This window comes from Taudactylus pleione, unplaced genomic scaffold (assembly GCF_031769625.1).
Source record: "Taudactylus pleione unplaced genomic scaffold, aTauple2 ptg000256l, whole genome shotgun sequence".
Classification (NCBI taxonomy): Eukaryota; Metazoa; Chordata; class Amphibia; order Anura; family Myobatrachidae; genus Taudactylus; species Taudactylus pleione.
The window spans coordinates 16,328,840-16,356,602 of NW_028284658.1; the positions used below are offsets into that span (position 1 = coordinate 16,328,840).

A 27,763-nucleotide genomic window follows, 5' to 3' on the forward strand; every position below is an offset into this window, starting at 1 on the left:
GACAGCTCATCTGGTCAAGGGGCGCCCCTTTTGGATCCCGGACTGGGTCCTGCTCACGACGGATGCCAGTCTCCTGGGTTGGGGGGCAGTGACCGGCTCATTGTATCTCCAGGGTCGTTGGTCTGCGGAAGAAACTCTTCTTCCCATCAACATCCTGGAACTGAGGGCTGTATACAGGGCCCTGCAGTCGTCCGGCCCCGCTCTTCACGGAAGGGCGGTACAGGTGCAGTCCGACAACGCCACCACGGTGGCGTATATCAACCACCAAGGAAGAACTCGCAGTCGGGCAGCGATGTCGGAGGTGTCTCGCATCCTGACTTGGGCGGAGGGTCACATTCCAGCGATCTCGGCGGTCTTCATTCCTGGAGTCCTCAATTGGGAAGTGGACTTCCTCAGCCGTGGGAATGGTCGCTTCACCCAGAGGTGTTTCAGCTACTCGTGGACAGGTGGGGACTGCCGGAGCTGGACTTGATGGCCTCCCGTCACAATCACAAGTTGCCCGTTTACGGGTCAAGGACAAGAGACGCAGGCGCAAGTCTGGTGGACGCGCTGTCGGTGCAATGGACGTTTCACCTGGCGTATCAGTTTCCTCCGATATCCCTACTTCCTCGGGTTCTGCGGAAATTCAAGCAGGACGGCGGCACGCTAGTGCTGGTAGCTCCGGCGTGGCCCAGACGTCCTTGGTACTCCGATCTCAGGAGCCTCTCCATCGACGCTCCGTACCTTCTTCCTCAGCGTCGGGACCTGTTGTCTCAAGGGCCCTGTCTTTACCCGGATCTGGGTCGGCTGTCTTTGACGGCGTGGCTCTTGAGACAGCCGTCTTGAGGTCTCGGGGCTTCTCCAGTTCGGTTATTGGTACCATGCTCAGGGCATGCAAGCCTGCTTCAGCACGGATTTATCACAGGGTGTGGCACACTTACTTTCAGTGGTGTGAGTCGAGAAATTATGATCCTCAGGTGTTCCGAGTTTCTAGGGTCTTGGAATTTCTTCAATCAGGATTGGACCTCGGCTTACGCCTTGCATCGCTGAAGGTTCATGTTTCCGCCTTGTCTGTGTGGTTTCAACGGCGGATTGCAATGCTGCCGGACGTTCACACCTTTTTCCAAGGTGTTCTCCGAATCCAGCCTCCCTTCGTGGCTCCTTGGGACTTGGCGGTGGTTCTACGGGTCCTGCAGGGTCCTCCTTTTGAGCCTCTTGAGTCGGTGGAGCTCAAGTGGCTGACATTTAAGACCGTTTTTCTCCTGGCAATTGCTTCGGCCAGGAGGGTGTCTGAATTGGGGGCGCTTTCCTGTCGCCCTCCTTTCCTGATTTTTCACCAGGACAGAGCGGTGCTCCGCACTCGTCCTGAGTTTTTGCCCAAAGTGGTCTCGAAGTTCCACATTAATCAGGAACTTGTTGTGCCAGCTTTTCAGTCCCCTGATATTTCAGCTGGTGAGACTTCCTTAGATGTGGTCCGGGCGCTTAGAATCTATGTGGACCGGACGGCTTCGGTTAGGAAGTCTGATTCCTTGTTTATGCTCTTTGGTTTTCACAAGAGGGGTTGGCCTGCCAACAAACAAACATTAGCCCGTTGGCTTCGTTCCGTTATTTGTGAGGCTTATGCACAGGAGGGTTTACCTGTGCCAGCCTCTGTTAAGGCTCATTCCACTCGTTCTGTGGGTCCCTCTTGGGCTGCTAGACGTGGCGCTTCTGCTGTTCAGCTGTGTAAGGCGGCCACTTGGTCTTCTTTTCAAACGTTTTTGAGATTCTATGCGTTTGACACCTTCGCCTCTCAGGATGCATCCTTTGGGCGCCGGGTGCTCCTTTCAGCACAGGAGCGTCCCCGCCCTTAGTTGTACTGCTTTGGGACATCCCCAAGGTCAACCCTGTGGACCCCCTATGGACCTTGAAGTAGAAAGGGCGCCCGCCCTGACGCACCTGGCTTCAAATGGGCTGTGTGGCTGGTCACCGGTTTTCCGTCTCCCATTCCTGTGAGTATGGTTTCTTGTGTGTTCCAGTCTTCCTTCTCTCTGTTCCATATTCTCCTCCGGCCTAGGCTGCTTACCAACTGAGGTGCCTGTGGCTCGGGGGCGGGGTATAGAGGAGGACCCAAGTGCATCCTGGGAGCTAAAAGCTTAACTGTGTGGTGCCCATGGATCCTGTTCCAGCTATAACCCCAAGGTCAACCCTGTGGACCCTATGGACTTCGTAGAAACAGAGATAACAAAGGTAAGTTCTTACCATATCTCTTGTTTTATCAGACTGCTGTCACAATGTGGTTGTTCCACCATATTTAGCAGAACTCTTTATGACAAATACCCTCAAATTACAGAATCTTTCTCTCCAGAATATCCTTGGTAACTAATATCCATGATATCCTCCATAACTAAGGTAGAATCTTATTTGTTTGGTTTTATAAACCTAGCCTATTGAGGGGGTATACGTTTTTGTTTTTTTTCTGTAATTGTAATGTCTCCCAATCTAACTTATTAATTGATTATTCTCTTTTTACATCCTGTCTGTGACTTTATTTTTTTTTTTTTCTAATATCTACACTAATGTGATTACAAACAGGTCGATGGTGCTACATGGAAGGGGCACCTCCAGGCTAGCTAAAGCTGGGTGCACATTAGCTGATGTGCATCCAGCGCAATATCGCCGGTGATGGGACCCGGCATGCGGCAAGTGCATACACACTTGCCAATGCCTGGTCTGACGGGGGAGAGACGTGTCATGCTGCAACACCGTTAGCGACATCCCCCGTCGGCCCTGCAGTAGAGTGGACTGGAGATGTAGTTAACTACTCTCTGGAGCGCGCATATCATGGGTACACACTAGACCAGGGGTGGCCAACCAATCGGAGGCAAAGTGCCCAAAAATATCTGTGTGTAAGTCAAAGTGCCGAGTTCATGTGCACCGCAAAGGCGCACATGCAAAAATGGGCGTGACCAGCTAGGCCACGCCCCTGGTATGATGTTTGTAGGAGCATGTAAAAGCACATACACTCAATCACTGTGGAGGTAACTATTAAAGGGAAAGAAAAAGCCAGAACCACATAAAAAACATTGACAAAAAAACAGATCCATATAAAATACAGTGAAACAAGCCATATCCACATAAGAAGAAACAAGAAATACACTGGGGAAAAAAAAAAACTAATTCACATACTATAATCCAACCCCACCTGGTGTCACTTCAGCATCTCCCCATGTGTCACTCCAGCAACCCCCATTTGTCACTCCAGCAACCCCCATTTGTCACTCCAGCAACCCCCATTTGTCACTCCAGTAGACCCTCATGTGTCACAACAGCAGACCCTTATGTGCCACAACAGCCCCTCCCTCTCTTTTCGGGCCACTCCAGTCCAACCACCTTCTCCCACACTCCATCCCACTCCATTGGCCACTCCAGCCCCCCCACATGTCACAAATAAAATGAAAAAAACGAAATAAAAAAACAGTTTTTACCCTGTTGCGACTGTCTGTGTCACGTAGGTAGGCATCCGGCGTCTGTGATCGCATCCTTGTGGCTTCAGGTTCAGTCACAAGTTGAGCACCGCCTCCTCTTCGCGGCGTGACATCACCACATCGCCCCATACATGACTCCGGAGCGGAGCAGACTGCTGCCACAAAGGACGAGCCGCCTCTACAGCTGCGCGCCAATCAAACAAGGCAATCAGTGTCAGTCAGGGGAGCCGTATCAGAAAAACGGAAGAGCCACATGTGGCTCAAGATCCACAGATTGGCCATCGCTGCACTAGACGATGTACCTGATATGTCGCGCAGTTCCGTGGGATCGGATGATATATCATCTAGTATGTACCCACCATAAATGCCTATTAATAAGTAGTGCTTTTGTAAAACCTTGCATACTGCCAACTTTATATACATATGAAACCTGTTTATTATAAGCCGTGTACTTTAACCCCTTTGCACCTTGTTTCATCCCTGTGCTAATGTCGTTTTTTTTTTTTTTTTAATGTTCGCGCTGGTCACATTCCAGCATCAATATCAGTTTTTTTTTCTTTTTTGGGAGGGGGCGGTTTGTCATACCCACACAGTATACCATGTCTTAGTTTTTTTTCCAGAGGACTTTGTATTTTCAGAAAATACCATTACTCTTTTAGGACAATGTCAATTAAAATTTACCAAAATGCCCAAAAAACTGGTGGTATGGGTTTTTTCCTTAAAGTTTCATTCAGCATTAGTTCATCTAACCAGAATAGCAAAATCACACTTCCCTTCTCCAGTTTGAATAAAAAGTATAAGCATTCACTTGTAAATTCAACGTTATTAAAGACCTCGCATCATTGTAGCCTCTTTCTGATAACCTCCTCCCCTTCCCTGCATTACACATCCTTATCTGTTTTCCCCTCACTAGTTGTCTTTGCCAATCCTCAATCCTTAACTGTAATCTCCTAAACAAATAAATGAATGATTGGTACCACAACTTATTACCAGATTATGTCCGCTCTGTCACTAAATAAAAAAATAAAAAAAACCCTCATCGCATACGGGTAAGGCTTTGCAAAAGTTGTTTATCATGTTTTCATCAAATACTGTATACTTTGATCTATCACTCTTAATAGCCCTGCCCTTGGCCTGTCAAACAAATATACTTCTGTTCCTAAATGCCTCTTTAATACCTTTTTAAAATATGTACTAAACCCTCCCATACAAGCCTCTCTGCTACCATCACTGCACATGTTCTTACTTTAAAGACAAGATTGTCACAATCCAGCATAAATTGATTGCATTTTCCCAAATAGCCTGCACCATTCCTGTCTTGCGCCACCTTTATTTGATCTGATATGACCATTATTCTTCTACATGTCCACTAGACCATATTCTCTCATTCAGTTAATCACTGTCTCCTGTGCTAAATAAACAATCTTTAATGAAGCATGTAGTTATTGCTCCTGTTTTAAAAATTAAATCACACCCAAATACTGATTACCATTATGCTCTCATGTTCCACCAAGCTTTTTGAGAGAATTGCCTACACTGGACTACTTGGACTTTGATTACTACATCTAAAAGTTACCTCCTCTCATACAAATGTTGCATTCAGTAGGTTTTCAGGACCTTTTTCTATCCTGTGGATCAAGCGATTACTACAGTGTTTATTCATCTTTATTCTCCTCTCTGCTTGCTTTATCAATTGGAGCACCAAAAGGCTTTGTGCTAGGCACTCTCCTCTTCTGTCTTTAACACTTCTTGAGGAAACTTGAGTTTCTGTCAGTTTTCTGTAAAGCCTCTATGCAGATGATACCTTATTTATCTTAACCATCATTGTGTGTTACCTCTCGTTTTACTGAACACCTTTCTGTTACCTTTTTGTGGATGTCATCGCCTCAAACTTGATGACATTGTGGCATAATGGTTAGCTTTACAGCCTCAGTCTTGAGGCCATGCATTAAATTCTGACCAGGGCACTATTTCTGTGGAGTTTGAATAATTAGGAAAAAAAACACAACAGAAACACAGGAAGAATATACAGAGTGGTGGGGTAGGCTGGTGCTATATAATTAAAGGTTAATGATCCCCTTCATAAATACTGTTGGTATATTTATCTGGTGGTGGTATTACTTGCAGGCTTTTTTTTTTTTTTTTTCAGTGTTCCTTTTTTCTTGTGGACTTTACTGGTTCTTAATGGAGCGTACACACGGTCAGATTTGTCAGACTTGTCAGATTTGTCAGATGAACGACTGAACGATTAAACGATTTGAGCGATTTGGACGATTTGATCAAAGTTTTGAACGATTTGAACGATTTGTGACTGCATTACAATGAATGGAATCGTCCAAGTCTGACTGCAAACCCATCAGATGTCAGATATCGTTATCTGACAAACGGGAACGCGCATCGTTGATCGTCCATCGTTCAGGCATGTCAGATATGAACGATTTTCCATCAGATATGAACGACTGAACGATTTTTAAATCGTTATCGTCCATATCTGAAGAAAAAATCTGATCGTGTATATGCACCATAATGGAGCGTACACACGGTCAGATTTGTCAGATGAACGATTGAACGATTAAACGATCTGAACGATTTGAACGATTTTACCAAAGTTTTGAACGATTGAACGATTTTTGACTGCATTAAAATGAATGGAATCGTCCAAGTCTGACTGCAAACCCATCAGATGTCAGATATTGTTATCTGACAAACGGGAACGCGCATCGTTGATCGTCCATCGTTCAGGCATGTCAGATATGAACGATTTTCCTTCAGATATGAACGACTGAACGATTTTTAAATCGTTATCGTTCATATCTGAAGGAAAAATCTGATCGTGTGTATGCACCATAACTCAGAGTATTTGATTGGTAACATATTTCCCAAACGGTTTCTCTGTCAGTCAGTGGGACTGGTTGTAGACACCAAAGCAAAAATGTTTCTAGGACACAAAGTTGACTCTCAAGATTGCATGACCTGGATTTTGACAAAGAAATGAGATGGCAATAAGGATGAGATTTGCCCATGTGTTTAAGATTGATAGTGGACATAAAGGTAGCAGTTGATGTTGGCGGATTATCTGGAAGCGGAGATAATCTATTGAGAATCATTGTCTGCTATGTCAGGAGGAGTTGCAGGACTGGTAGGTTCACTTCAGTGCTCCCTACATTCAGTATAATGTTTGGATGCTGGTACCTGAACTCCAGCTAGGGGACTCGCCCATTATTAAAATTTTGCCGTAGGTAGTGTAAAAAAAAAAGTATTTAGTACTAGAATTCTGTTTTCGATTTATACTGTTTGTTCACATCCTGGCCTAGGCATATATTATTGGTTCACATTATTAGTATAACCTTCTTATTGGTCACTTTAAATCTCATTTTTGTTAAATGTTAATAATTCGGGTATATGAACGGCCAAACATGGTCTTAAATTGAGATGGCTGACACTTTTCATGCTTCCTCAGCAACACATAATATTTTGGCAGCTGTAGAAATAGATTTTCTACAGTTGATACTACTTATGGTCAATTAGTTCTCAAAAGCCTCTCATACACTGCCCTACAAAAAGAACTGAAGCTGTTTTCTTGTAGGAAAATGCTGAGCAAAAGTCCCTTTAAATTTAATACTGTTGTGTAGATCTCCAGCTGATGTACATATTTTATAATTCATATTCATGGTCCTACTTATTTCTTAGGACTTAGGGGCTCATATAGAGTTGGACCAAAACGATGAACGATAATCACAAATGAGCACTCCCATTTGTAGTTATCGTCCATTTCAGACTGTCCAACAAGACTATTTTCATTAAGGGAAGGAACATTATTCGTTCATTACACTTCAAAAAATCGTTCACTTTTTCAAGGGAAAATCTGAAAGCAAATCGTGGGTTACAAAATTGTTACGTGTGTATGCACCTTTAGGGGCCAGTGTATTAAGCCTTGAAGAGAGAGAAAATTTCCAGAGATAAAGTACCAACCATTCAGCTCCTAACTGTTATTGTTCAGACACAGCCTGTAAAGTGACAGGAGCTGACTAGTTCTTTATTTCCATCCACTTTTTCTCTCTCCAAGGCTTAGTACATAGACCCCTTAGTGCCTCGGAAACTTTTCAATTACTTTCTGCCAAGATCACTATTCCCGTGATAATGCTTGGGGGTAGCCGCATTAAGCTGCAGTTCCCAAACGCGATGCAGCGGTTGGGTTGCAACTAGCCCCAAAGCCCTACTTAACACAGATTTCTGCTCAAACCTCGGGGAGATACAAGGAGAAATCTGCGATAAGTGCAGCCTCAGGATTAGTCACAATTGCTACTGGGCTAAATTCATGTGAATTAAGTGAATTGCTCCCGCAGAGTCATTTTTGAGTGTTTCTGGGTGTCCCTCTAAATAAGGATTTCACAGTAACATCCTAGTGCAAGAAATAAGTAGTCTTTGAAATTGTTCATATAAGTTTATCATATATTGAAGTGGAACACCACTAATCAAGATTAATGTCTACATTTAGTGATGTACTTATGCAGGATTGTATTTTTATTTTTTTTAATTTCTATAGTATAATTCAAGAAAAATTCACTTATTTGTTCATTTTGTTAGCTTTGTATAATTAAGAAAAAACGAAATCATTTATTGATAAATGCTACTAAAGTAATGTTCATAAAATGGGGATGGAGGGGGGGAGCACAACATAAATTTTTCATAACGAATACATGAAATTGCCTTTATGAAGCACTTTCTGGAAGTGTGTTGGAACCAGTTAATTCTTATTTACTGACTAATTCTTCTGATTTTCAGCAGTCTGCCTAGTGGTCTCAACCCTGGTTTGAGTTCATTGAAGTACATATATATTTTGCATACGTATTGTGCAAGTAGTACAGTATGTACAGTAGTTTAGTTTCCCTTCTGTTCACTAGAAGCAATTTAGTCACTGACTTGGTGTGTTTGGTATACCCTCTGCTAGGTCTTTTATGTTTATATTTTCCCCTTTAGACCCCACTACACTTCAGACCTCTCTAAGAAGTTTGTCCCATGATGGCAAAGACCGAATGTGTGAGAAGAGACGACATTCAACTCCAGCAACAAACAGCTCAAATGCCTATCGTGCTTCGCTTAAAGAGAAAAGTAAGGAAAATCAAATCCAGACGGTGCATCGCAGGCCAGAGAAGGTTTTAGATAGTGGTAAGAATCATTGTAATTGCTTGCTATAACCAAGTATTTGAAATGCTTAAACCAAGAAGTGAAGAAATTGTAAATAAAATGTATTCTGTCCTGGCAAGATGGGTGTGTGGGTTTTTGCCAAACCCTTCTTCGGCACCACAAATGTGGTGCTGAATAATGTAATCTATAGACTTTTTCCTGTTCATTTCTACTCTCCATATAGCTTAGGACTAAGTAACAAATGTGTAATGTTGCAAGCAGGCAGAATTGAGTGGACGACAAATGAGGTTGAATGATGCAAGTAACCGTTTATAAATTCAGACTGTACTTATTATGCCCGCATGTGTACCTTTTACAGCCTGCTTATGCTCCATTGTTTATCTTCCTTGCTGGTCAGACAAGTTTGGATAAATGATGGATTTGTAGAAGCAATTATACTTATTCAATGTAAGGACTGCGCTTGTATGAGTATGATGTAACTAATGAACTTTCATTTACAGTTAAAGAAAAAGTACAAGATAAGTGTAAAGACTTTATAAGCCTGCAATCCAAGAGGAAAGATAAAAGATCAAAGTCAGGTAATTTTATAATCAATTAAGAACTAGTATGTAACTATGTAGTATATAAACATTACATATCTAGGCACACTATGAGAACTCTGTTCATTTTATGCACGCAAAAAGGGTTCATAGGCTCCACAGGGAGACCTTGGGGTGTATAGGTGATGCAGAGTCATTCGGGCACAGGATGCACTTGGGTCTCCCTCCATACCCCGGGCCAGAGGAACCTCAGTTTCGTTGGGTGCCCGTCCGGAGTCTGGTCACTGCTACGTGGGGGGGCTGATTAACAGCCCCTGAAGAGTTTTTTTTTTTTTTTCTTAAACAGATTTGTTTCAAGTGCGGACAGTCCAGGGAATGTCCACGCTGCTGCTCCATCACCCGCCGGTACGGATCCAGGGATCTCGGTGGGCCTCCGAAGTCTTGGCCAGCAGGGACCCCGGAGGATCCCTGGACTGCGGCCAGGCGCTACGGGGCCAAGGTAAGCGGCGGGTCACCTTGGTGACCAGCTGAGACGCAGTCCTTTTTCCCCCAGGGTTGGGGATGACAGCATGTGGAGCCAGGCACCAAGTCTTGCGCTTCCATTAGTTATGCGTTAAGTGGTCCAGCGTCCCGGGGGTTAAACGCTAGCCAAGGGAGGCAGCCTTCCCTGTTCAACAGCCGGCTCCTCCTCGCTGCACAGCGTACCTTTCCACCGCGGTCTGGCTGGGCTGTGGCAGCTCTCCTCCTCCGGATCCGCCCCCTCAGAGAAATCGGGCGGCCAATCTCTCCTTGGCTGCGTCGCAGATCACACAGGCAGTGTGGAGTTTGGGTCCCCCTACGTACCTCTCCTCCAGGTGGTCAGTGTATGTAGCACTATATCCTACCAGACACTGAGTCTGTGTAGCTGATTAGTAGTGCCATTAAGTGCAGGTGTTGTTTATTCTGCATTGTATGTGACTTTACGCTAACGCTGTCTGAGTTTTTTTCCTCTGTCAGCCATTTTACTTGACTTTTTTTTGTCACTGAGCCCAAGTGCAAGTGTTATCAGGGTGCATCTTGAGCCTCCATTTATTGTCCTGTGTGGTGGGTCACATAAAGTATATTAATATTCTCTCCACAATGTCTGGTAGTGAGGGTGATATGCTAAATTTGGTTTCTGACCTGCTGTCATGTAAAATGTGTGCAGCGGGATTAGTTGTGGGAGACATGGTCCTTGAAGGATTATGTTTGAGGCGCTATGCCACTCCAGGTCCCTCTACTGTATCAGGCACTCCGCAGGAGCCCCCTTGGGCGTGCTTTGCACAAGCGCTTACGGCCATTGCGGGACGTCTGGCAGTCCCTCCTGTGTTTCCCCCGCTGGGGTTCACACAGAAGCAGTGTTATGCCCCCCAGAGCCTACTTCAGCCGGATACATCCCTGCAGGTTAATGCGCTTCCCTCTACGGTGCAGAATCTGACAGAGGTGCTGCAGGGGGAGGTACCCCAGATTAGACCGGCTAAAAGAATTTTTGCCATCATCTCAATCTAATCAATATGATGACGTCGTCTGATGATGGGGTGCTCTCGGATGACACAGGCTCCACCTCTCGTGTAGAGGACAGTCAAATTAAAAAATTTATATTCTGGGTCTGATACAAGCTGTCCATGCAGCTTTGTTCATAGAGGAGGACGAACCTCCAGCACTGAAGTCCATATATGGCTATTTCAAGGACATAAAGGTGACCGCTGCCATATTTCCTTTGTCTGACCAGCTGGTGGACCACCTGGAGGTGGCGTCGAAAACACTTGTAAAGCGGTACCAGCTGCAAAAACACCTAGCTTATGCTTATCCTTTTGCTGAGGATTATTTTACCAAATGGGAAACCAGCGGTGGATTCTCATGTGACGCGCTTGGTTAAAAGCGTAACCCTCCGTATGCCATCCATGTCGTCCTTAAAGGATACTACGGATAGAAAGGTGGAGGTTTGCCTTATAACGGTAAAGTTTTGTTTGGCAATAATTTGGATAAAATTGTGGATACGTTGGCAGCGGCTACATCTTGTCTGCCTTCTGCCCCTGCTCCCTCTGGATCTCGGACCTCGTCCTTTCGGACCTATCGGGCTCCAGTTCGCCCAATACCTGTGTCAGACTACCAAACACCTGGGTAAGAGAAGTGGTCTCTCACGGATACGCCCTTTCCTTCCGCAGAAGACCTCCCCATCAGTTCTTCTGCACAGGCCTTCTGTCAAACAAGGACAAGGCCTTAGCAATTCAAGAGGCAGTACAATCCTTGCTTCAGGCAGGGGTCATTGTACTGGTCCCATTATCCCAGAGGGGAACTGGTTATTATTCCAGCTTTTTCCGGTTAAAAAAACCAAACTGATCCCACCGACCTATCCTCAATCTCAAGTCCCTGAACAAATTCCTCAGGGTACCTTGGTTCAGGATGGAAACCTTATGCTCAATTATACTGGCTATGGAAACTGGGGATTTTATGGTGTCACTGGATATTCAGGATGCATACCTGCATATTCCGATTACTTCAGCTCACCAGCGTTTTCTCAGGTTTGCTGTACTACAAAATTTCCAGTTTCAGGGTCTACCATTTGGCCTTTCTACTGCACCTTGGGTGTTTACCAAAATGATGGCGGTAATGGCAGCCCATCTGCGGCTGCAGCGGGTTCGCCTGTTACCATACCTGGACGACCTCTTACTGTTGGCAGGGTCTCCAGAGGTACTTCACCACCACCTACAGCTGATTATCTGTGCTACAGATACACAGGTGGCTGATCAATTGGAGGAAGTCCTCCTTGACTCCATCCCAGAGGATGCTCCATCTGGGATCTCTGTTGGATTCGCAACAGCAGCGGATCTTTCTGACTGCGTTAAAGATCTCCATCCACTCGGCAATGCAGTTACTGGGATCCATGGTATCTACTTTCGACATGTGGAATATGCCCAGTTTCGTTCTCTGCCTCTACAGAAATTGATCCTCTTCAGGTGAGACAGATTACCCCATCGTATAAAGGCACAAACGATGGTGGTCGCTCCAGAGGTAAGTCTCTCTCTGGCTTGGTGACTGCAGACGGACCACCTCACCAGGTGGCGCCCCTTTTGGTTTCTGGACTGGGTCCTCCTGATGACGGGCGCCAGTCTCCGGGGTTGGGGCGCAGTGAGAGGTCCACACTCCTTTCAGGGGAGATGGATGGCAGGTGAGTCTCCCATGCCAATCCAATGTATTGGAACTTTGGGCAGTCTTCAGGGCCCTGCAACAGGCCAGACTCATACTTTACGGAAAGCCCGTGCAAGTTGAGTCAGACAACGCCACCACCATGGCTTATATCAACCGTCAAGGAGGAACTCTACGTGACACCTTTGTCATTGCCGCCTGACTTATTCTGACATGGACGGAAGGTCATATCCCAGCCATATCTGCAGGGTTCATCCCAGGAGTACTCAATTTGGAAGCGGACTTCCTCAGCCTTCACGACGTGCATCCCGGGGAATGGTGTCTTCACCAAGAAGTCTTTCAACTCCTAGTGGACAAGTGGGGCCTTCCGGAAGTGGACCTCATGGCCTCCCGACACAATCAGACTGCCAGTGTACGGATCCAGGACAAGAGACGCCAAGGCTCTCTTGGTAGACGCTCTGTCAGTTAAGTGTTCCAGTTTCCATACCTGTTCCCTCCAATCTACCTTCTTCCTCGAGTACTTCGGAAGTTCAAGCAAGAAGGAGGCACTGTCCTCCTGGTGGCTCCAGCATGGCCCAGACATCACCGGTACTCAGATCTTCAGAGTCTCTCCATCGACACTCCATTGCTGTTGCCTCAACATCCGGACCTGTTGTCACAAGGTCCTTGCCTTTACCCGGACCTGGGTCATCTGTTTTCGACTGCATTGCTTTTGAGACATCCCTCCTAAGGTCCAAGGGTTTTTCCGGCTCTGTGGTGTTAACCCCATGCCCAGAGCACGGAAACTTGCCTCTGCCAGGATTTAACACCTACTTTGAATGGTGTCGTCCCAGAGGTTACGATCCCCAGGTGTTTCGGATATCCAGAGTTTTGGCTTTCCTGCAGGCGGGTTTGGATCTTGGTCTCCGCCTTGCCTTGCCTCGCTGAAGGTGTATGTATCTGCACTTTCGGTGTGGTTCCCTCGACTGATTGCTCCTCTTCTTGATATCCACACTTTCCTACAGGGTGTCCTTCTCATTCAGCCTCCCTTTGTCCCTCCTGTGCCGCCTTGGGATTTGGCTGTGGTCCTTAGGGCCCTCCATTTGAACCCCTGGAATCTGTATCTCAAATGCTTACAGCCAAGACTGTTTTTCTTCTGGCTAACGCTTCTGCCAGACGAGTGTCGTATTTGGGGGCTCTCTTGCCGTTCCCCTTTTCTAGTTTTTCACCAGGACAGGGGCGGTGCTTCGGACTTGCCCTGGGTTCCTTCCTAAGGTGGTTTCTAGCTTCCACATTAATTAGGAAATTATTGTACCGGCCTTTAATTCCCCAGACCTCTCTGCAGCTGAGGCCTCATTGGATGTGGTACGTGTCCTTAGGATTTATGTGGACCGTACCAGTTCCCTTCGGAAGTCAGATTCCTTGTTTGTCCTACGGATTCCAAAAGAAGGGATGGCCAGCCAATAAGCAAACTTTTGGCTAGGTGACTTCGCATGAAAATCTCTTTGGCTTACACTCATGAGGGCCTTCCAGTGCCACCCGCTGTTACTGCTCATTCTACTCTCTGTGGATCCTTCGTGGGCAGCTCAACGTTGTCTTCTGCCCAGACATTTCTGAGGTATTATCTATTTGATACCTTTGCCTCTCGGCATGCTTCCTTTGGGCGGCGGATTCTCCTTTCTGCACAGGAGCGTCCCCACCCTTAAAGGGACTGCTTTGGGACCTATGGACCCTGAAGAGGAAAATGAGACAGATGGTAAGAACTTACCTTTGTTATCTCTTTCCTCGAAGTCCATACGGCACCCACCCTGACGCACCTGTGCTTCAGCTGGGTTTCGCACTGGTCACCGGTTTTCCGTTTCCTTCTGTGTGAGAATGTGATTCTTGAGTGTTCCAAACTTTCTTCTTTTATCCTCCTCCGGCTTGATATGACACTGAGGAGCCTATGGAAGAAGACCCAAGTGCATCCTGGGAGAAAAATTTACTGCGTAAGGTGCCCGGATGACTCTGCATCACCTATACCCCCAAGGTCTCTCTGTGGACCCTATGGACTTCGAGGAAAGAAAGCTAACAAAGGAAAGTTCTTACCATATCTAATTTTTTTGCATTTTGTTTTCGTGCAAGGCAGTTACATCTCGTTTTTTCAGTGCAAAAAAAAGCCCGTAATTTGCCCAAATGCACACACAATCCTTTAAATTCACGGACCATGTGTGTTTGCACCTGCAGGCGTGAAAACGGGGTCATAACTATCGGCTTTGAGGCTAATTGAATAGCCCCTGGTGATAAATTAGCTACTGTAAATTACTGCGGCTAATTGAGTTCCTCCCTATATGTTAACTGTTAATTATTTTATAGTGGGTAGGACTGAGGTTTTAGTAGTTCATTATTCCACACAAACACAACAATTGTTTATGGTGGAATTAGGTGATCTGATATATAGGGGAATGTTTTACTTAACAGTTCTCTCTACTTTTTTGGTTGACTCAATATGACCCAAAGTAATTAAGAAAAGTTGTGGTCCCCTCTTCTGCTCCTCCAATTGCCTTGTTCGCGGTTGTCAAATTCCCTTCTCTCTGAACTCTCAAGTGCCAGTAAAGATATTTTTTTTTTTTCATTCTCTCGAAGGGCCTGATTCAGACCCGCTCGCAAGCGGCTCGATGTTGGCCAAGTGCGCATACGCACGAGGGGGCCGGCTCCGTCGTGCGCATGCGCGAGACCTGCATAGCGACGGGCAAGCCGTTGCTATGGGTCTCGCAACAAAGGGGGCGTGCTGTCGATGTTGAGTGACAGCACGCCCCCTTTGGTGGGCGTGCCAGGGGCATTGCCGTCTGGGGCCGGCCCCACTGACATCACAAATGATGTCAGTGGGAGTGCTTTTGGCTCTGATAGAGCCAAAAGCACTCCAGGGCTTACGGCAGACAAGACCCTACCACAAGGGTCTCGTCGCAAGCCTGATGGTCGCGATGGTCCATAGGGCTCCACAGGGAGACATTGGGGTGTAGGTGGGACCTGGAGGACCAGACACCAACAGCAAAGCTTTTCAATCCCAGGATGCTTCGGTCCTTCCCCCTATACCCCACCCACAGCCTGAGGGCACTCCAGTTTAGTTGATGTTCGGCAGGAGCTGGATCACCATTATAACAAGGCTGCATTAAGCAGCCCAAGCTTTTATTTTATGATATAGATTTTATTTTCTACTTTTACTATAACGGGCACGCACCACCAGACTGTCCTCCAGACACCAAGCTTGTGTTGGATACTTTCGCGGGGCCATGACGGGTGCTAGCAGGCCCCCCAGACTGCAGCCCCGAATTCAGGGGACAGGTAAGGCGGAACACCATTCGCGGGGACTTGCCTTTTTGCGCAGTCTTACTTCTGGTCTTAGGAGACAGACTGGAGGTGCTGATGTGGACACTGGTGTGCCCATGACTCCACTAAACCACTGGGGCACATTATTCACTGGCGCAAGGCATATGTAGAGACGAGGGGACCTGGGGGTTAACGTCAGGAAGGGGAGAAGGCGCTCTCCCTGCAGCCCCTCCCCCAGCCCGGGCTGCCATTCCACTGCAGTCCTGGAGTTACCTCGGCTGCTTCTACTTCTCCCTTCGCCCCTTCAGACCCGCGGCAGCCTTTTTATGAAGCAAGTCTACGGGAACGCTGTGTCTAGTCTCCCTGTATACCTCTCCCATGGATCAGGTCATATAGCGCTATGTCCTACCAGCCACTGCAGTCTGTGTAGTTGATTTTAGTGCCAATTGCAGACATGTAATGTTTCTTCTTCAGGGTCCATAGGGCTCATTAGGGAGGCATTCGCGTGTAGGTGGGACCTGGAGGAGCAGACACCAATAGCTCAATCCCAGGATGCTCCGGTCCTTCCCCCTATACCACGCCCACAGCCTGAAGGCACTTCAGTTTCATTGATGTCCGGCAAGGAGCTGGACTACTATTATAACATGGCTGTCTTTTGCAGCCCAAGCCTTTATTTTTTTTTCTACCAGAAGGATGAGCAGCACCAGACTGTCCTCTGGACGTCTGTGCTGCCACCCCATCACCCCTCCGCGGCGCTGTGACACCAAGCCTGCGCTAGGTACTCCTGGTGGGGATTCGAGGGGGACTACCTTGTAGGCTCCCCTGACCCCCAGACTGCAGCCCGGAATCCAGGAGACAGGTAAGGCGGAACCTCGTTCGCGGGGATCCGCGTATTAGCGTAGTCTTGCCTTCGGTCTCAGGAGACAGACCGGAAGCGCTGATGTGGGCACCTGGCTCGCCCACTACTCCACTATACCACCGGGACATTAGCATACTGGCGCAGGACATATTATTAAGGCCAGGGGACTCTGTGGTTAACGTCAGCCAGGGGATAAGGCGCTCTCCCTGCAGCCCCTCCCCCAGCTCAGGGCGCGATTCCACTGCGATCCTGGTGTTCCCTGGGCTGCTCCTCCCTCGCCCTTCACCCCCTCAGAGACGCGCGGCAGCCATTTTAGGCAAGCAGTCTCCGGGAATCGGGTCCAGTCTCTCTGTATACCTCTCCCAAGGGCCAGGTTATAGAGCGCTATATCCTACCAGCCACTGCGGTCTGTGTACTTAAGTGCCCATTGCAAACGTAATGTTCTTTTCTGATTTGTTTGTGACTTGTGCTAGCGCTAATCTCTGTTTTTCTATACTGTCGGTTATAACTATCCCTTTCTTCTATACCCTGTCATGCTAAGGCAGTGGTTCTCAAACTCTGTCCTCTGGACCCCACACAGTTCACATTTTGCAGGTCACCCAGCAGGTGCACAGGTATAGTCCTTACTTACTGGCACATTTCAAAAGATCCACAGGTGGAGCTAATTAGTTCACTTGTGATTCTGTGAGGAGACCTGGAAAACGTGCACTGGTTGGGTCCTGAGGACCGAGTTTGAGAACCTGTGTAGTAAGGTATTGTACCTCACACTTGTAAGGGTCATTGTACCTCACTTGTGAGGGCTATCACATACTTCATACAGCGTTGCACACTACATTGTGCCATATCTAACGCAGTTGCATGCTCCCTGGTGTCATATGTAGTGCTATTGCACACTACCTTATGCCATATATAGTGCTGTTGCTCCAGGGGGCCACCAGTAGAGCAGTTGCACACTATATTGTGCTATATATATTGTGCAGTTGCACATTACCTTGTGCCATATATAGTGTTGTTGCATATTATATTGGGTCATATATAGCATGACTGCAAAATACATTGTGCCATTTTTCACATACTGCAGGGTGTTCACTGCACTGTATCGTTACTATGGCTGGCAGAGGAAAGAATAACAGCCTCAGGATCCTGCCCCTATTATGTTGTCCTTTAACTCCTGCTCAGCCCCAGAGGACTTCATTCAGGATGGGCTTTGCACTAATTGTTACACAGCCCCAGGTCCCGATCCACCCTGGGCGGCCTTTTCACAGATGCTGGCCAAAATTACGGAACAGAGAGTGGTCCCCATGGTGTCTTCCCCTTTGGGATGGCCACAGCAGGTACTCCCTGAAAATCCTTTGCCTCCCCCCATGGGTAGATATGCTGTTTACCTCAATACACAGTTTGGCTACTACCTCTACAGCCTTGCAGCAAATGCTACAAAGGGAAAAGCCTTTACCTACTAAACCCTCTAAACGTGCTCTGTTATCCTCCCAGTCCATTCCGTTATCTGATTCTGAGATATCGTCTGGGGAGGCAGAAAACGCAGGCCTCTCTCACTCTGACTCCGTTCCCGGAGAAGAGGAGCACCCTCCTAAGCTAGATATACCTTCTCTTGTCAGCTGTAAAATCCATTTTGCAAACAGAAGAGGATGAACCAACTCCTAAGAAAAAAACATGCATTTTTAAAACTACGAAAGGTAGTTTTACCAGAGTTTCCTCACTCTGACCAGCTATCTGATCACATGAGTGAAGCTTGGAATATGCATGGTAAAAGGTTTCAAATTCCAAAAAACGTTTAGTTCCTTTTACCCTCTTTCAGCTACTGATTGTACTAAATGGGAAGTTCCCCCAGCAGTGGATGCTTTTATTAGTTCAGAAGCTCAATGGGTCTCATCGGCCTACCCTCAACCTCAAATTTCAAAACAAGCTTATCAGGGTGACCAGGTTTCGTATGGAAACTCTCCGTTCCATTATCCTAGCTATGGAGCCTGAGGACTTTAAGGTATCTCTAGACATTCAGGACACTTACCTACATGTACCTATAGCGCCTTCTCGTCAATAATATCTCCGGTTTGCTATACTACAGCAGCATTACCAATTTCAGGCTCTTTATCAAGATCATGGCAGTTATGGCGGCTTCTCTTAGTCTTCAAGGGATCAGACTGTTCCTATACTTGGACGATCTCTTGCTGTGGGCCAGCTCCCCAGAGACTTCACCGCCATCTGCAGGTAGCCATTGCCTTTCTTCAAACGGATGGTTGGCTGATCAACTTGAAAAAATCTTCCCTAACACCCTCTCACAGGATGGTACATTTGGGAGCCCTCCTGGACTCTCGAGTTCAGAGAATCTTCCTAACAGTGGACAAGATTTCAGCACCAGCACAGACTACACAGACTGCTCCACAATCACCAAGTGTCATTTCACTCTGCAATGCAGGCCTTTGGATCAATGGTGTCCACGTTCGACATGGTGGAGTTCCCCCAGTTTCACTTCTGACCCCTACAACACCCGATACTCTCCAGGTGAAATGGGCTACCCCATCTGCTCAAATCTCAGACAACGAGCCTCTCCCCAGAGGTTCGCCTGTCCACAACCTGCTGGCTACAGACTTCCCATTTGAACAAGGGTCGTCCCTTTTGGATCCCGGACTGGGCTCTTCTCACCATGGACACAAGCCTCCGAGGGTGGGGCACAGTAACCGGCCAGCACTCCTTCCAGGGCCGATGCTCCCCAGTCGAGGCAGTGTTACCAATAAGCATCCTGGAACTTCCAGCCATCTACAAAGCTCTCTGGCTCAGAATATTCTGAACAGGCCAGTAAACGTACAGTCCGCAACGCCACGGCTGTAGCCTACCTCAATCACCAAGGGGCCACTCGAAGTCGTTCAGCAATGAAGTGTCTGGCATTCTCACATGGGGCAAACTCAATCTCCCAGCCATCTCCGCAGTGTTCATCCCGAGGATTCTCAATTGGGAAGCGGATTTCCTCAGCCGTCACGACGTGCATGCAGGAGAATGGTCTCTACATCCAGAAGTCTTTCAGCTTCTAGTGGACAAATGCTCTTCCGGAAGTGAAACTCACGGCCTCAAGACACAACAAGCTTTCAATTTATGGAGCCAGAACCAAGGAGCCCGATGTGGCTTTCATAGACTCATTGTCTGTGAAATAGAACTTCCATTTGGCATATCTTTTTCCCTCCAATATCCCTGCTTCCTTGAGTGCTTCGAAAGTTCCGACAGGAGGGTGGCACAGTCCATTTCAAAGCTCCGGCTTGGCCCAGACGTCATTGCTACTCCTATCTTCAAAGGCTCTCCATAGACCTACCTCTACGTGTAGACCTGTTGTCTCAGGGTCCATGTCTGCATCCGGACCTAGCCCGTCTGTCTATAACTGCTTCGCTCTTGAGACAGCTAAGGGTTGCTCCAGCTCTGTGGTCCAGACCATGCTCAGAGCACGTAAACCGGCCAGGATTCACCACAGAATTTGGCATACATATTTCCAATGGTGTGCTCCAAGAAACTATGACCCTCAATTATTTAAGGTTTCTCGAATTCTTGCCTTCTTCAGGCTGGATTAGATCTAGGCCTCCGTCTAGCATCTTTTGAAAGTGCTGCTCTCTGCTTTGTCTATCTGGTTTCAGTGTAGAAGTGTACTATACCTGATGTTCACACCTTCATGCAAGGTGTTCTATGTATACAACCTCCCTTTGTCACTCCTGTGGGTCCATGGGATTTGTCAGTGGTACTAAGCACTTCAAGAACCTCCATTTGAACCCCTGGAGTCAAGTGGCTCACTTCGAAGACTGTTTCTTCTGGCTATCGCACCTGCCTCTAGGGTATCAGATTTAGGGGCGCTTTCATGTCGCTCCCCCTTTTTAATATTTACTCAGGACATGGCTGTTCTTCGAACACACCCTGGCTTCCTTCCCAAGATGGTGTCTCGCTTTCACCTGAATGAGGAAATTGTGGTTCCGGCCTTTAAATCACCAGACTTTTCGGCAGGTGTGGCCTCTTTGGATGTGGTCCGTGCTCTGGAGATCTACGTGGACCGTACTACATCCATCAGGAAATCTGTCTCCCTCTTTGTCCTGTGTGGATTCCACAAGGAGGGATGGCCAGCTAACAGACTCTGGCCAGATGGATTTGCATGACTATCTCACAGCCTTACACGCAGACTTGGCTTCCTGTACCGGCTACAGTATTTGCTCATTCTACTCGCTCTGTGGGTCCCTCGTGGGCAACTCAGTGTACCAGTCTTCGTTCTGTCCTATCCTGCTCTTGCCTTGGGATTGTTAACAAAACTGAAGTGCCCTCAGGCTGTGGGTAGGGTATTAGGGGGGAAGGACCGGAGCATCCTGAGATTGAAAAGCTTTGCTGTTGGTGTCTGGTCCTCCAGGTCTCAAATACACCCCCCAATGTCTCCCTGTGGCTCCTATGGACTTCAAAGAAAGAGTTAACAAAGGTAAGTTTTACCTTAACTCTCCTTTTTAGTTACTGATAGAAATGCTATACTATAAAAGAAACCACAACCCCCTTTTCTTCTAGACATTGAGAGGCCGGTATACTGTATAGCTTCCTCTTGGGGGGGAAAAAGCTTTACCATTTATATTTCCACTGCTACCCATTTTTTGTATCCAGTTGTACTGTATGCCCTTTACTTTTTTTCTTTATGTTCTGATGTTCATACTCCGCTATCTACTGCAGAGTGGCATGGGTGATTATCACCCCCACCACCACTTGATTCCTCCTGAATCCTTATGCATGTAATTCTGCCTGTCCACATAATGCCCATGTGTGTGTTTTTATATGGGTATGGTATAAGAGATACAGTGTCTAGATAGACACCAGATGTTTGACTTTTGTCCCTGTATAACTATTGACTGTCTGACACACTGAAGTTCGACATGTAAAAAGGTAGACCGGTACAGAAGGTCGACAGGGTCAAAAGTTCGACATAAAACTGGTCGACAATTTTGTTGTGTTTTTTTAGCTCTAATCTTCACGCTTACCCTCCCCTTGGTCCCTAACCATGTGGGTAAGTGCCTAACCCTCCTGAAAGTACCTAACCCTACAAAAAAAAAAAAAAAGTTTTGACCATTTTTATGTCAACTATTTTCATGTCGAACTTTTGATTGTTGACCTTTTTACACGTCAAACTTTAGTGTCTTCAGTTCCTGTCTAACATCTGGTGTCTATCTAGACATTGTCTATCTAATTACTTTCTATCTATAGTCCGGAACCCGTTTTATATAACATCCGTTGATGTCTTTGTACTTAAGTTGTACCTGTCCACTCCTCTCCTCTTATTTTATACAACGCAAGAAGTAAACATAATTCCCTTCTATTACCAGCTTATGTTCATTTTTCTTTCCCCTCCCAAATTCAGATCTGTCTAGTAGTGAGGAAACAGTCACTGCTTCAAAGGAGCTGTCACCCACCCAAAAAACCCCAATAAAGCTCAATAACAATTGTAAGACTCCTTGTTCTATCAAAACACCTGATAATGGGAAGCGTCGAGAGACAGCCAAAATTAGCGGTAAGTAACTATTTAGTTTGCCACAGTGGTTTTGACGTTCTGTTAAAGGGACACTATTGCCAAAATAAGGACAAAGAGAAATGAGTCTTATTGGTGAAAGCCTGCACATACAGCAGTATCTTGATGCTCAGCCTTTGCACCAATTAAAAGAATCGCACAAGAGTCCACAAACAGCCAAACTGGATTTTTTTTTTTTCCTAGCTACTTAATCCTGAAGCTGAGTACAGCTGTTTCTCTTCTCAGATTTTAGGATTTATTGGAGCTGATCAAAACTAATAACCTGTCCAGTGTGATCCATTCAGTAGAAATTGATCGGGTAGTTGTTTTGGAGCCACACACTGATACTTGGTAAATTGCTCAATAATTCCCTTTTCAGACAGAGGAAAGGACCCGTTAATTTGGCGGGCCAACTTTTCAGTGTGGAATGGTCAACCCGGGTCGAAATGCCAGAGAATTAAAACCGTGTTTGACCGTTTCACACAGAACAACAACTCTGGCTGACCTGCCAAATTAATTATTGGGTCCAAATGCTTGACCCGGCAATTTCATCTTCTGTCTGAAAGGGGGTATTGGCCTGGGACCGCAAATTGACCTGTGCTCCAAATGCCAGATAAACACATGATTCAAGCCCTGGCATCTGTGTGAAAGAAGTAATTGCACAGTTACTAGAGCTTCAAATATCTGATTTCTGTTTAAGGCTATATACAGTCAGGTCCATAAATATTGGGACATTGACAGAATTTTCAGATTTTGGCCTCTATTCACCACTACAATGGTTTTCAAATGAAACAAACAAGATGTGCTTTAAATGCAGACTTTCAGATTTAATTTGAGGGTAATTACATCCAAATCGGGTGAACGCTGTAGGAATTACAACAGTTTCAATATGTGCCTCCCACTTTTTAAGGGGCCAAAAGTAATGGGACTATCAACTCAAAAGCTATTTCATGGACAGGTGTGGGCTATTCCCTCGTTATTTCATTATCAATTAAGCAGGTAAAAGGTCTGGAGTTGATTCTAGGTGTGACATTTGCATTTGGAATCAGTTGCTGTTAACTCTCAATATGAGATCCAAAGAGCTGTCACTATCAGTGAAGCAAGCCATCATTAGGCTGAAAAATCAAAACAAACCCATCAGAGAGATAGCAAAAACATTAGGTTTGGCCAAATCAACTGTTTGGAACATTCTTAAAAAGAAAGAACGCACCGGAGAGCTCAGCAACACCAAAAGACCCAGAAGACCACGGAAAACAACTGTGGTGGATGACAGAAGAATTATTTCCCTGGTGAAGAAAAACCCCTTCACAACAGTTGGCCAAATCAAGAACACTCTCCAGGAGGTAGATGTATATGTGTCAAAGTCAACAATCAAGAGAAGACTTCACAAGAGTGAACATAGAGGGTCACCACAAGATGTAAACCATTGGTGAGCCACAAAAACAGGAAGACCAGATTAGAGTTTGCCAAACAACATCTAAAAAAGCCATTACACAACATCCTATGGACAGATGAGACAAAGATCAACTTGTACCAGAGTGATGGGAAGAGAAGAGTATGGAGAAGGAAAGGAACTGCTCATGAGCCAAAACATACCACCTCATCATTGAAGAATGGTGGTAGTGTCATGGCGTGGTCATGTATGGCTGCCAATGGACCTGTTTCCCTTGTATTTATTGATGATGTGACTGCTGACAAAAGCAGCAGAATTAATTCTGAAGTGTTTCGGGCAATATTATATGCTCATATTCAGTCAAATGCTTCAGAACTCATTGGACGGCGCTTCACAGTGCAGATGGACAATGACCCGAAGCATACTGCAAAAGCAACCAAAGAGTTTTTTAAGGCTAAAAAGTGGAATGTTATGCAATGGCCAAGACAATCCCCTGACCTGAATCCGATTGAGCATGCATTTCACTTGATGAAGACAAAACTGAAGGGAAAATGCCCCAAGAACAAGCAGGAACTGAAGACATTTGCAGTAGAGGCATGGCAGAGCATCACCAGGGATGAAACCCAGCGTCTGGTGATGTCTATGCGTTCCAGATTTCAGGCTGTAATTGCCTGCAAAGGATTTGCAACAAAGTATTAAGTGAAAGTTAGATTTAGGATTGTTTAGTTTGTCCCATTACTTTTGGCCCCTTAAAAAGTGGGAGGCATATATAGAAACTGTTGTAATTCCTACACAGTTCACCTGATTTGGATGTAATTACCCTCAAATTAAATCTGAAAGTCTGCAGTTAAATCACATCTTGTGTGTTTCATTTCAGAGCCATTGTGGTGGTGAATAGAGGCCAAAATATGAAAATTCTGTCAATGTCCCAATATTTATGGACCTGACTGTATTTCCCCACCCACATTTTCATAGAGGGTTAAGCAAGTGCAGGTCAATGCATAAGTGTCTATCCAAAACGGACTAAGCGATTGCTTGTGCAAGCCGACACCAGTACAGACGTGGTATGTGAGCAGTCAGCTTAGTATATAGCCGTTTCTCAGTTTGCAACTCTTTAATTTAGCGGAGCTACAAGGCTTGGTATGCGGAGAGTTATTGTTTTAAAACAATTTTGAGAATTACTATGCTTCACAGCTGGGCATAATGTTACTCTGTTGCACAGAGCTACGTTTAGTGAGTCCAATATGGGACACAAGAATTTAAACAGAGCTCCTAAATAGGATTATGACTATTACTTGCCTGTTAAACTAATGCCCAGCAGGCGCAAGAAAATGCTTAAGTGTGTGCAAGGTGGTTCACAGGTGCAAATGGTAGACTTTTTTTGTTTTGTTTTTTTTCAGACATTTTTAGGATTAAGGTTAGGCTTGGGTTAGAGTTAGTCACCAGGGGGCGGGTTATGGTTAGGTACTAGGGGGTGAGTTAGGATTAGGGATAAATTAAGAAAAAAACAAAAAACTGGTGACCATTTGGTGTCGACCATTGACTGTCTACTTTTACATTGTCTCTTTTACACCACACCCTTGCAAGGTCACAGGTCTGGTGCAAAATAAAAGCACATTGAGAGTTTAGAAAAAATATTAAATGAAATGGTAACTAATTTGTAGAAATGTTAATATGGACGTTTTTGTGAGGGTAATGGGTCCATGTTTCTGTGTTTTTGCTTTGAATAGATGAGGAGACGCTTAGTGATTCATGCACAGAAAGCTTGCTTTGGAGTGATGATGATTACAATGAAGAGATTGATGTCACAAATGCAGACGAAGAATTTCAGGAGGAAGAGGGCGACTGTGAAATTGTGCGCTGCATGTGTGAGGTGCAGGAGGAAAACGACTTCATGATTCAAGTACAAGTCACTATTTATACAAACTCTGTGTGTGTGTAAAATAATTGATTAAAAAATGTTTTAAAAAAATCACTGTAGACTAAAGGGGCCTATCCATTAGCAGATCTTTTTCTGAAAGACTAAAGATATCTTTCAGCACAGCCACTGAAATTTTCAATAGATATCGGTCATGTACATGACAGATTTTGGCAAAAGATGAACGATATCGCATGACATCATTCAGGGAGTGGATTTTTTTTCTCTGCAGCGCTCTGGCTGCTGCTAATATCTTTCGTCGTTTACCGCTTATAAACTGCTAGATATTTCTAATATCTGGCAGCGATATGCGATAATTGACCAACATGTTGGAGAGATGAAAGATACAATTTATCGGCTGCGGGGGTGCGCATCTGTCATCGTTCAGGGCCTATCCATAGCAGATAAATTGAACGATATCTCGTTCAGTCGTTCAAATTATCTGCTAATGGATAGGCCCCTTTAAACAAGTACACTTTTCTGGTACTGGTTAGGTTACCTCTTTGCCCCAGAACTCCCTGAATTATTTTTTACATGGATTCATGTTGTGTTTAAGTATTCTATCTGACCTGCAAGTTACAGCGAAAAAAGATTTATCAAACCACGTGACATCTTTCAACTGTGCAGTTTTATTCAGCCTATACCCACTGTAGCCACAGTTTCCTGTACTTAGTTGACAGGACTGGAATCCGGTGTTGTTTTTTTTATGTAGTCCATCCACTTCAAGGTTTGTTATTCAGAGGTGCACTTCTACTTTTATCTACAGAAATGCCACTCAAGGATGTTTTTTTTGTCTTGTGCATGATTCTCTGTACTCTAGAGACACTTGTGTTTGACTATACCAGCAGATTAGTAGTTTCTGAGGTACTCTAAGGTTTGGCATCAATAATCATGAACAGCACTGAGATCATATATCTTCCCCTTTCTGGTGTTTGGCCTGAATAACAACTGGACCTGTTGACCATGTCTGCACGCTTTTATGCATGATTAGCTGTTTAGATATTTGCATTAACGAGCAGGTGTAACTAGTCAAAGTGGCCATCATCCAAAATAATAAAGAAAAAATAGCAGATGGCACACCAGGAATGAGGAAGGAAAACAAATCAGGAATTTGCACACAACAACATTGTTTTGAGACCTGTTGGATCTTTGTTTGGTTTGTGCCATTTATTACATTTGTACCGAAAATATATATTATATACACACACAATTTTTAATAAGTTGTCAAACTAAACTGTTTTTATCTTTATTTTATTTTTTATTGTGCAGTGTGAAGAATGTTTGTGCTGGCAGCATGGTGTCTGCATGGGGTTACTAGAGGACAACGTCCCTGAAAAATACACCTGTTATATATGCCAAGATCCCCCAGGTAGGATTCTGTTCTAAATCGTACATGTGACTGTAGGTTATAGATTTAAATTTTTCATCTCAAACAAATGATAAAATGTGCTTGTTTTGTCTTGCAGATAAGAAACTAAACCTATCATTGTGGGGGGGGGGGGGGGGGGGGGGGGTTCTGCCATTGGCTACATAGTTCAATTAAATTTCTAGAAATCTTTCAGTTACATAACTGTATTTTATGTGTTAGTCTGTTACAACTTTTTTTTTTTTTTTGACATCTTACCACTTTCCCTCACCCAAGCTTTTGCGTTGATTTCAATTTGTACTTTTGAAAGCCCAAATGGTTATCTCCTGACTTCTGAAACATGCAGAATGGTTCCCATCTTCGTAACTTCTTCTAACACATTCTTTTCATACAAGGGTCCAGTTATCATTCGTTTCCAAGTGTTAGTCCCTAGTTTGCAAATGCTTTAGGTTTTCAGTTACTACTTTGTAATTGGCCAAACCCTACAAACAAAAGTGAGTGTCAGGTCCCCACCTGTAGTATATCTTAAGTGTTGGCATGATTAACCAAAAGTATATATCAGGCTTTTGAGCCCCTTCTTCCTCACCAATTTCAACATGGCAATACACTGTAAATCGACTAGAGTGCAGAGAGTAGCAGGCTGCTTGTAGAGGGAAGGTTTGCTTTCTCAAGCATCTGACTCGATGCTTTTTTGCAGGTCAGCGCCTGAGTTTGAAGTACTGGTATGATAAAGAGTGGCTGAATGAAGGTCGCATGCATGGTTTGTCATTCCTAGAGGAAAACTACTCTCATCAGAATGCAAAGAAAATTGTGGCCACGCACCAGCTCTTAGGAGATGTGCAGCGTGTTATTGAGGTTCTGCATGGATTGCAGCTGAAGATGAGCATACTGCAGTGAGTACATAATTGTGCATTGTCATAGTCCTGCTTAAGATGTTTTGCACAGGTCGTGCCTTCTTTGTAAATAGATCATTTTAAAATGACATTTCTACTTCAGGGTCCATAGGGTATCCACAGGATACCTTGGGGTATAGGTGTGACGTCAGTCGCAGGGCACCAAAGAGTTAAGCTTTCAGCCTCCCAGGATGCACTAGGTCCCCCTCCTATAC

General features: G+C 45.4%; 1 protein-coding gene across 6 annotated transcripts in view; it reads left to right on the forward strand.

Moving 5' to 3' along the window:
* PHF20 (PHD finger protein 20) overlaps positions 1-27,763 on the forward strand; it is a 157,185-nt gene that overhangs the window by 104,979 nt on the left and 24,443 nt on the right. For all 6 annotated transcript variants that reach the window (XM_088480691.1, XM_088480689.1, XM_088480693.1 and 3 more), the window contains 6 exons: positions 8,427-8,615; positions 9,095-9,172; positions 21,832-21,981; positions 25,102-25,274; positions 26,559-26,658; positions 27,353-27,548. In XM_088480691.1, coding sequence (XP_088336817.1) covers positions 8,427-8,615; positions 9,095-9,172; positions 21,832-21,981; positions 25,102-25,274; positions 26,559-26,658; positions 27,353-27,548 — 886 coding nt within the window. The remainder of the gene's footprint in view (positions 1-8,426; positions 8,616-9,094; positions 9,173-21,831; positions 21,982-25,101; positions 25,275-26,558; positions 26,659-27,352; positions 27,549-27,763) is intronic.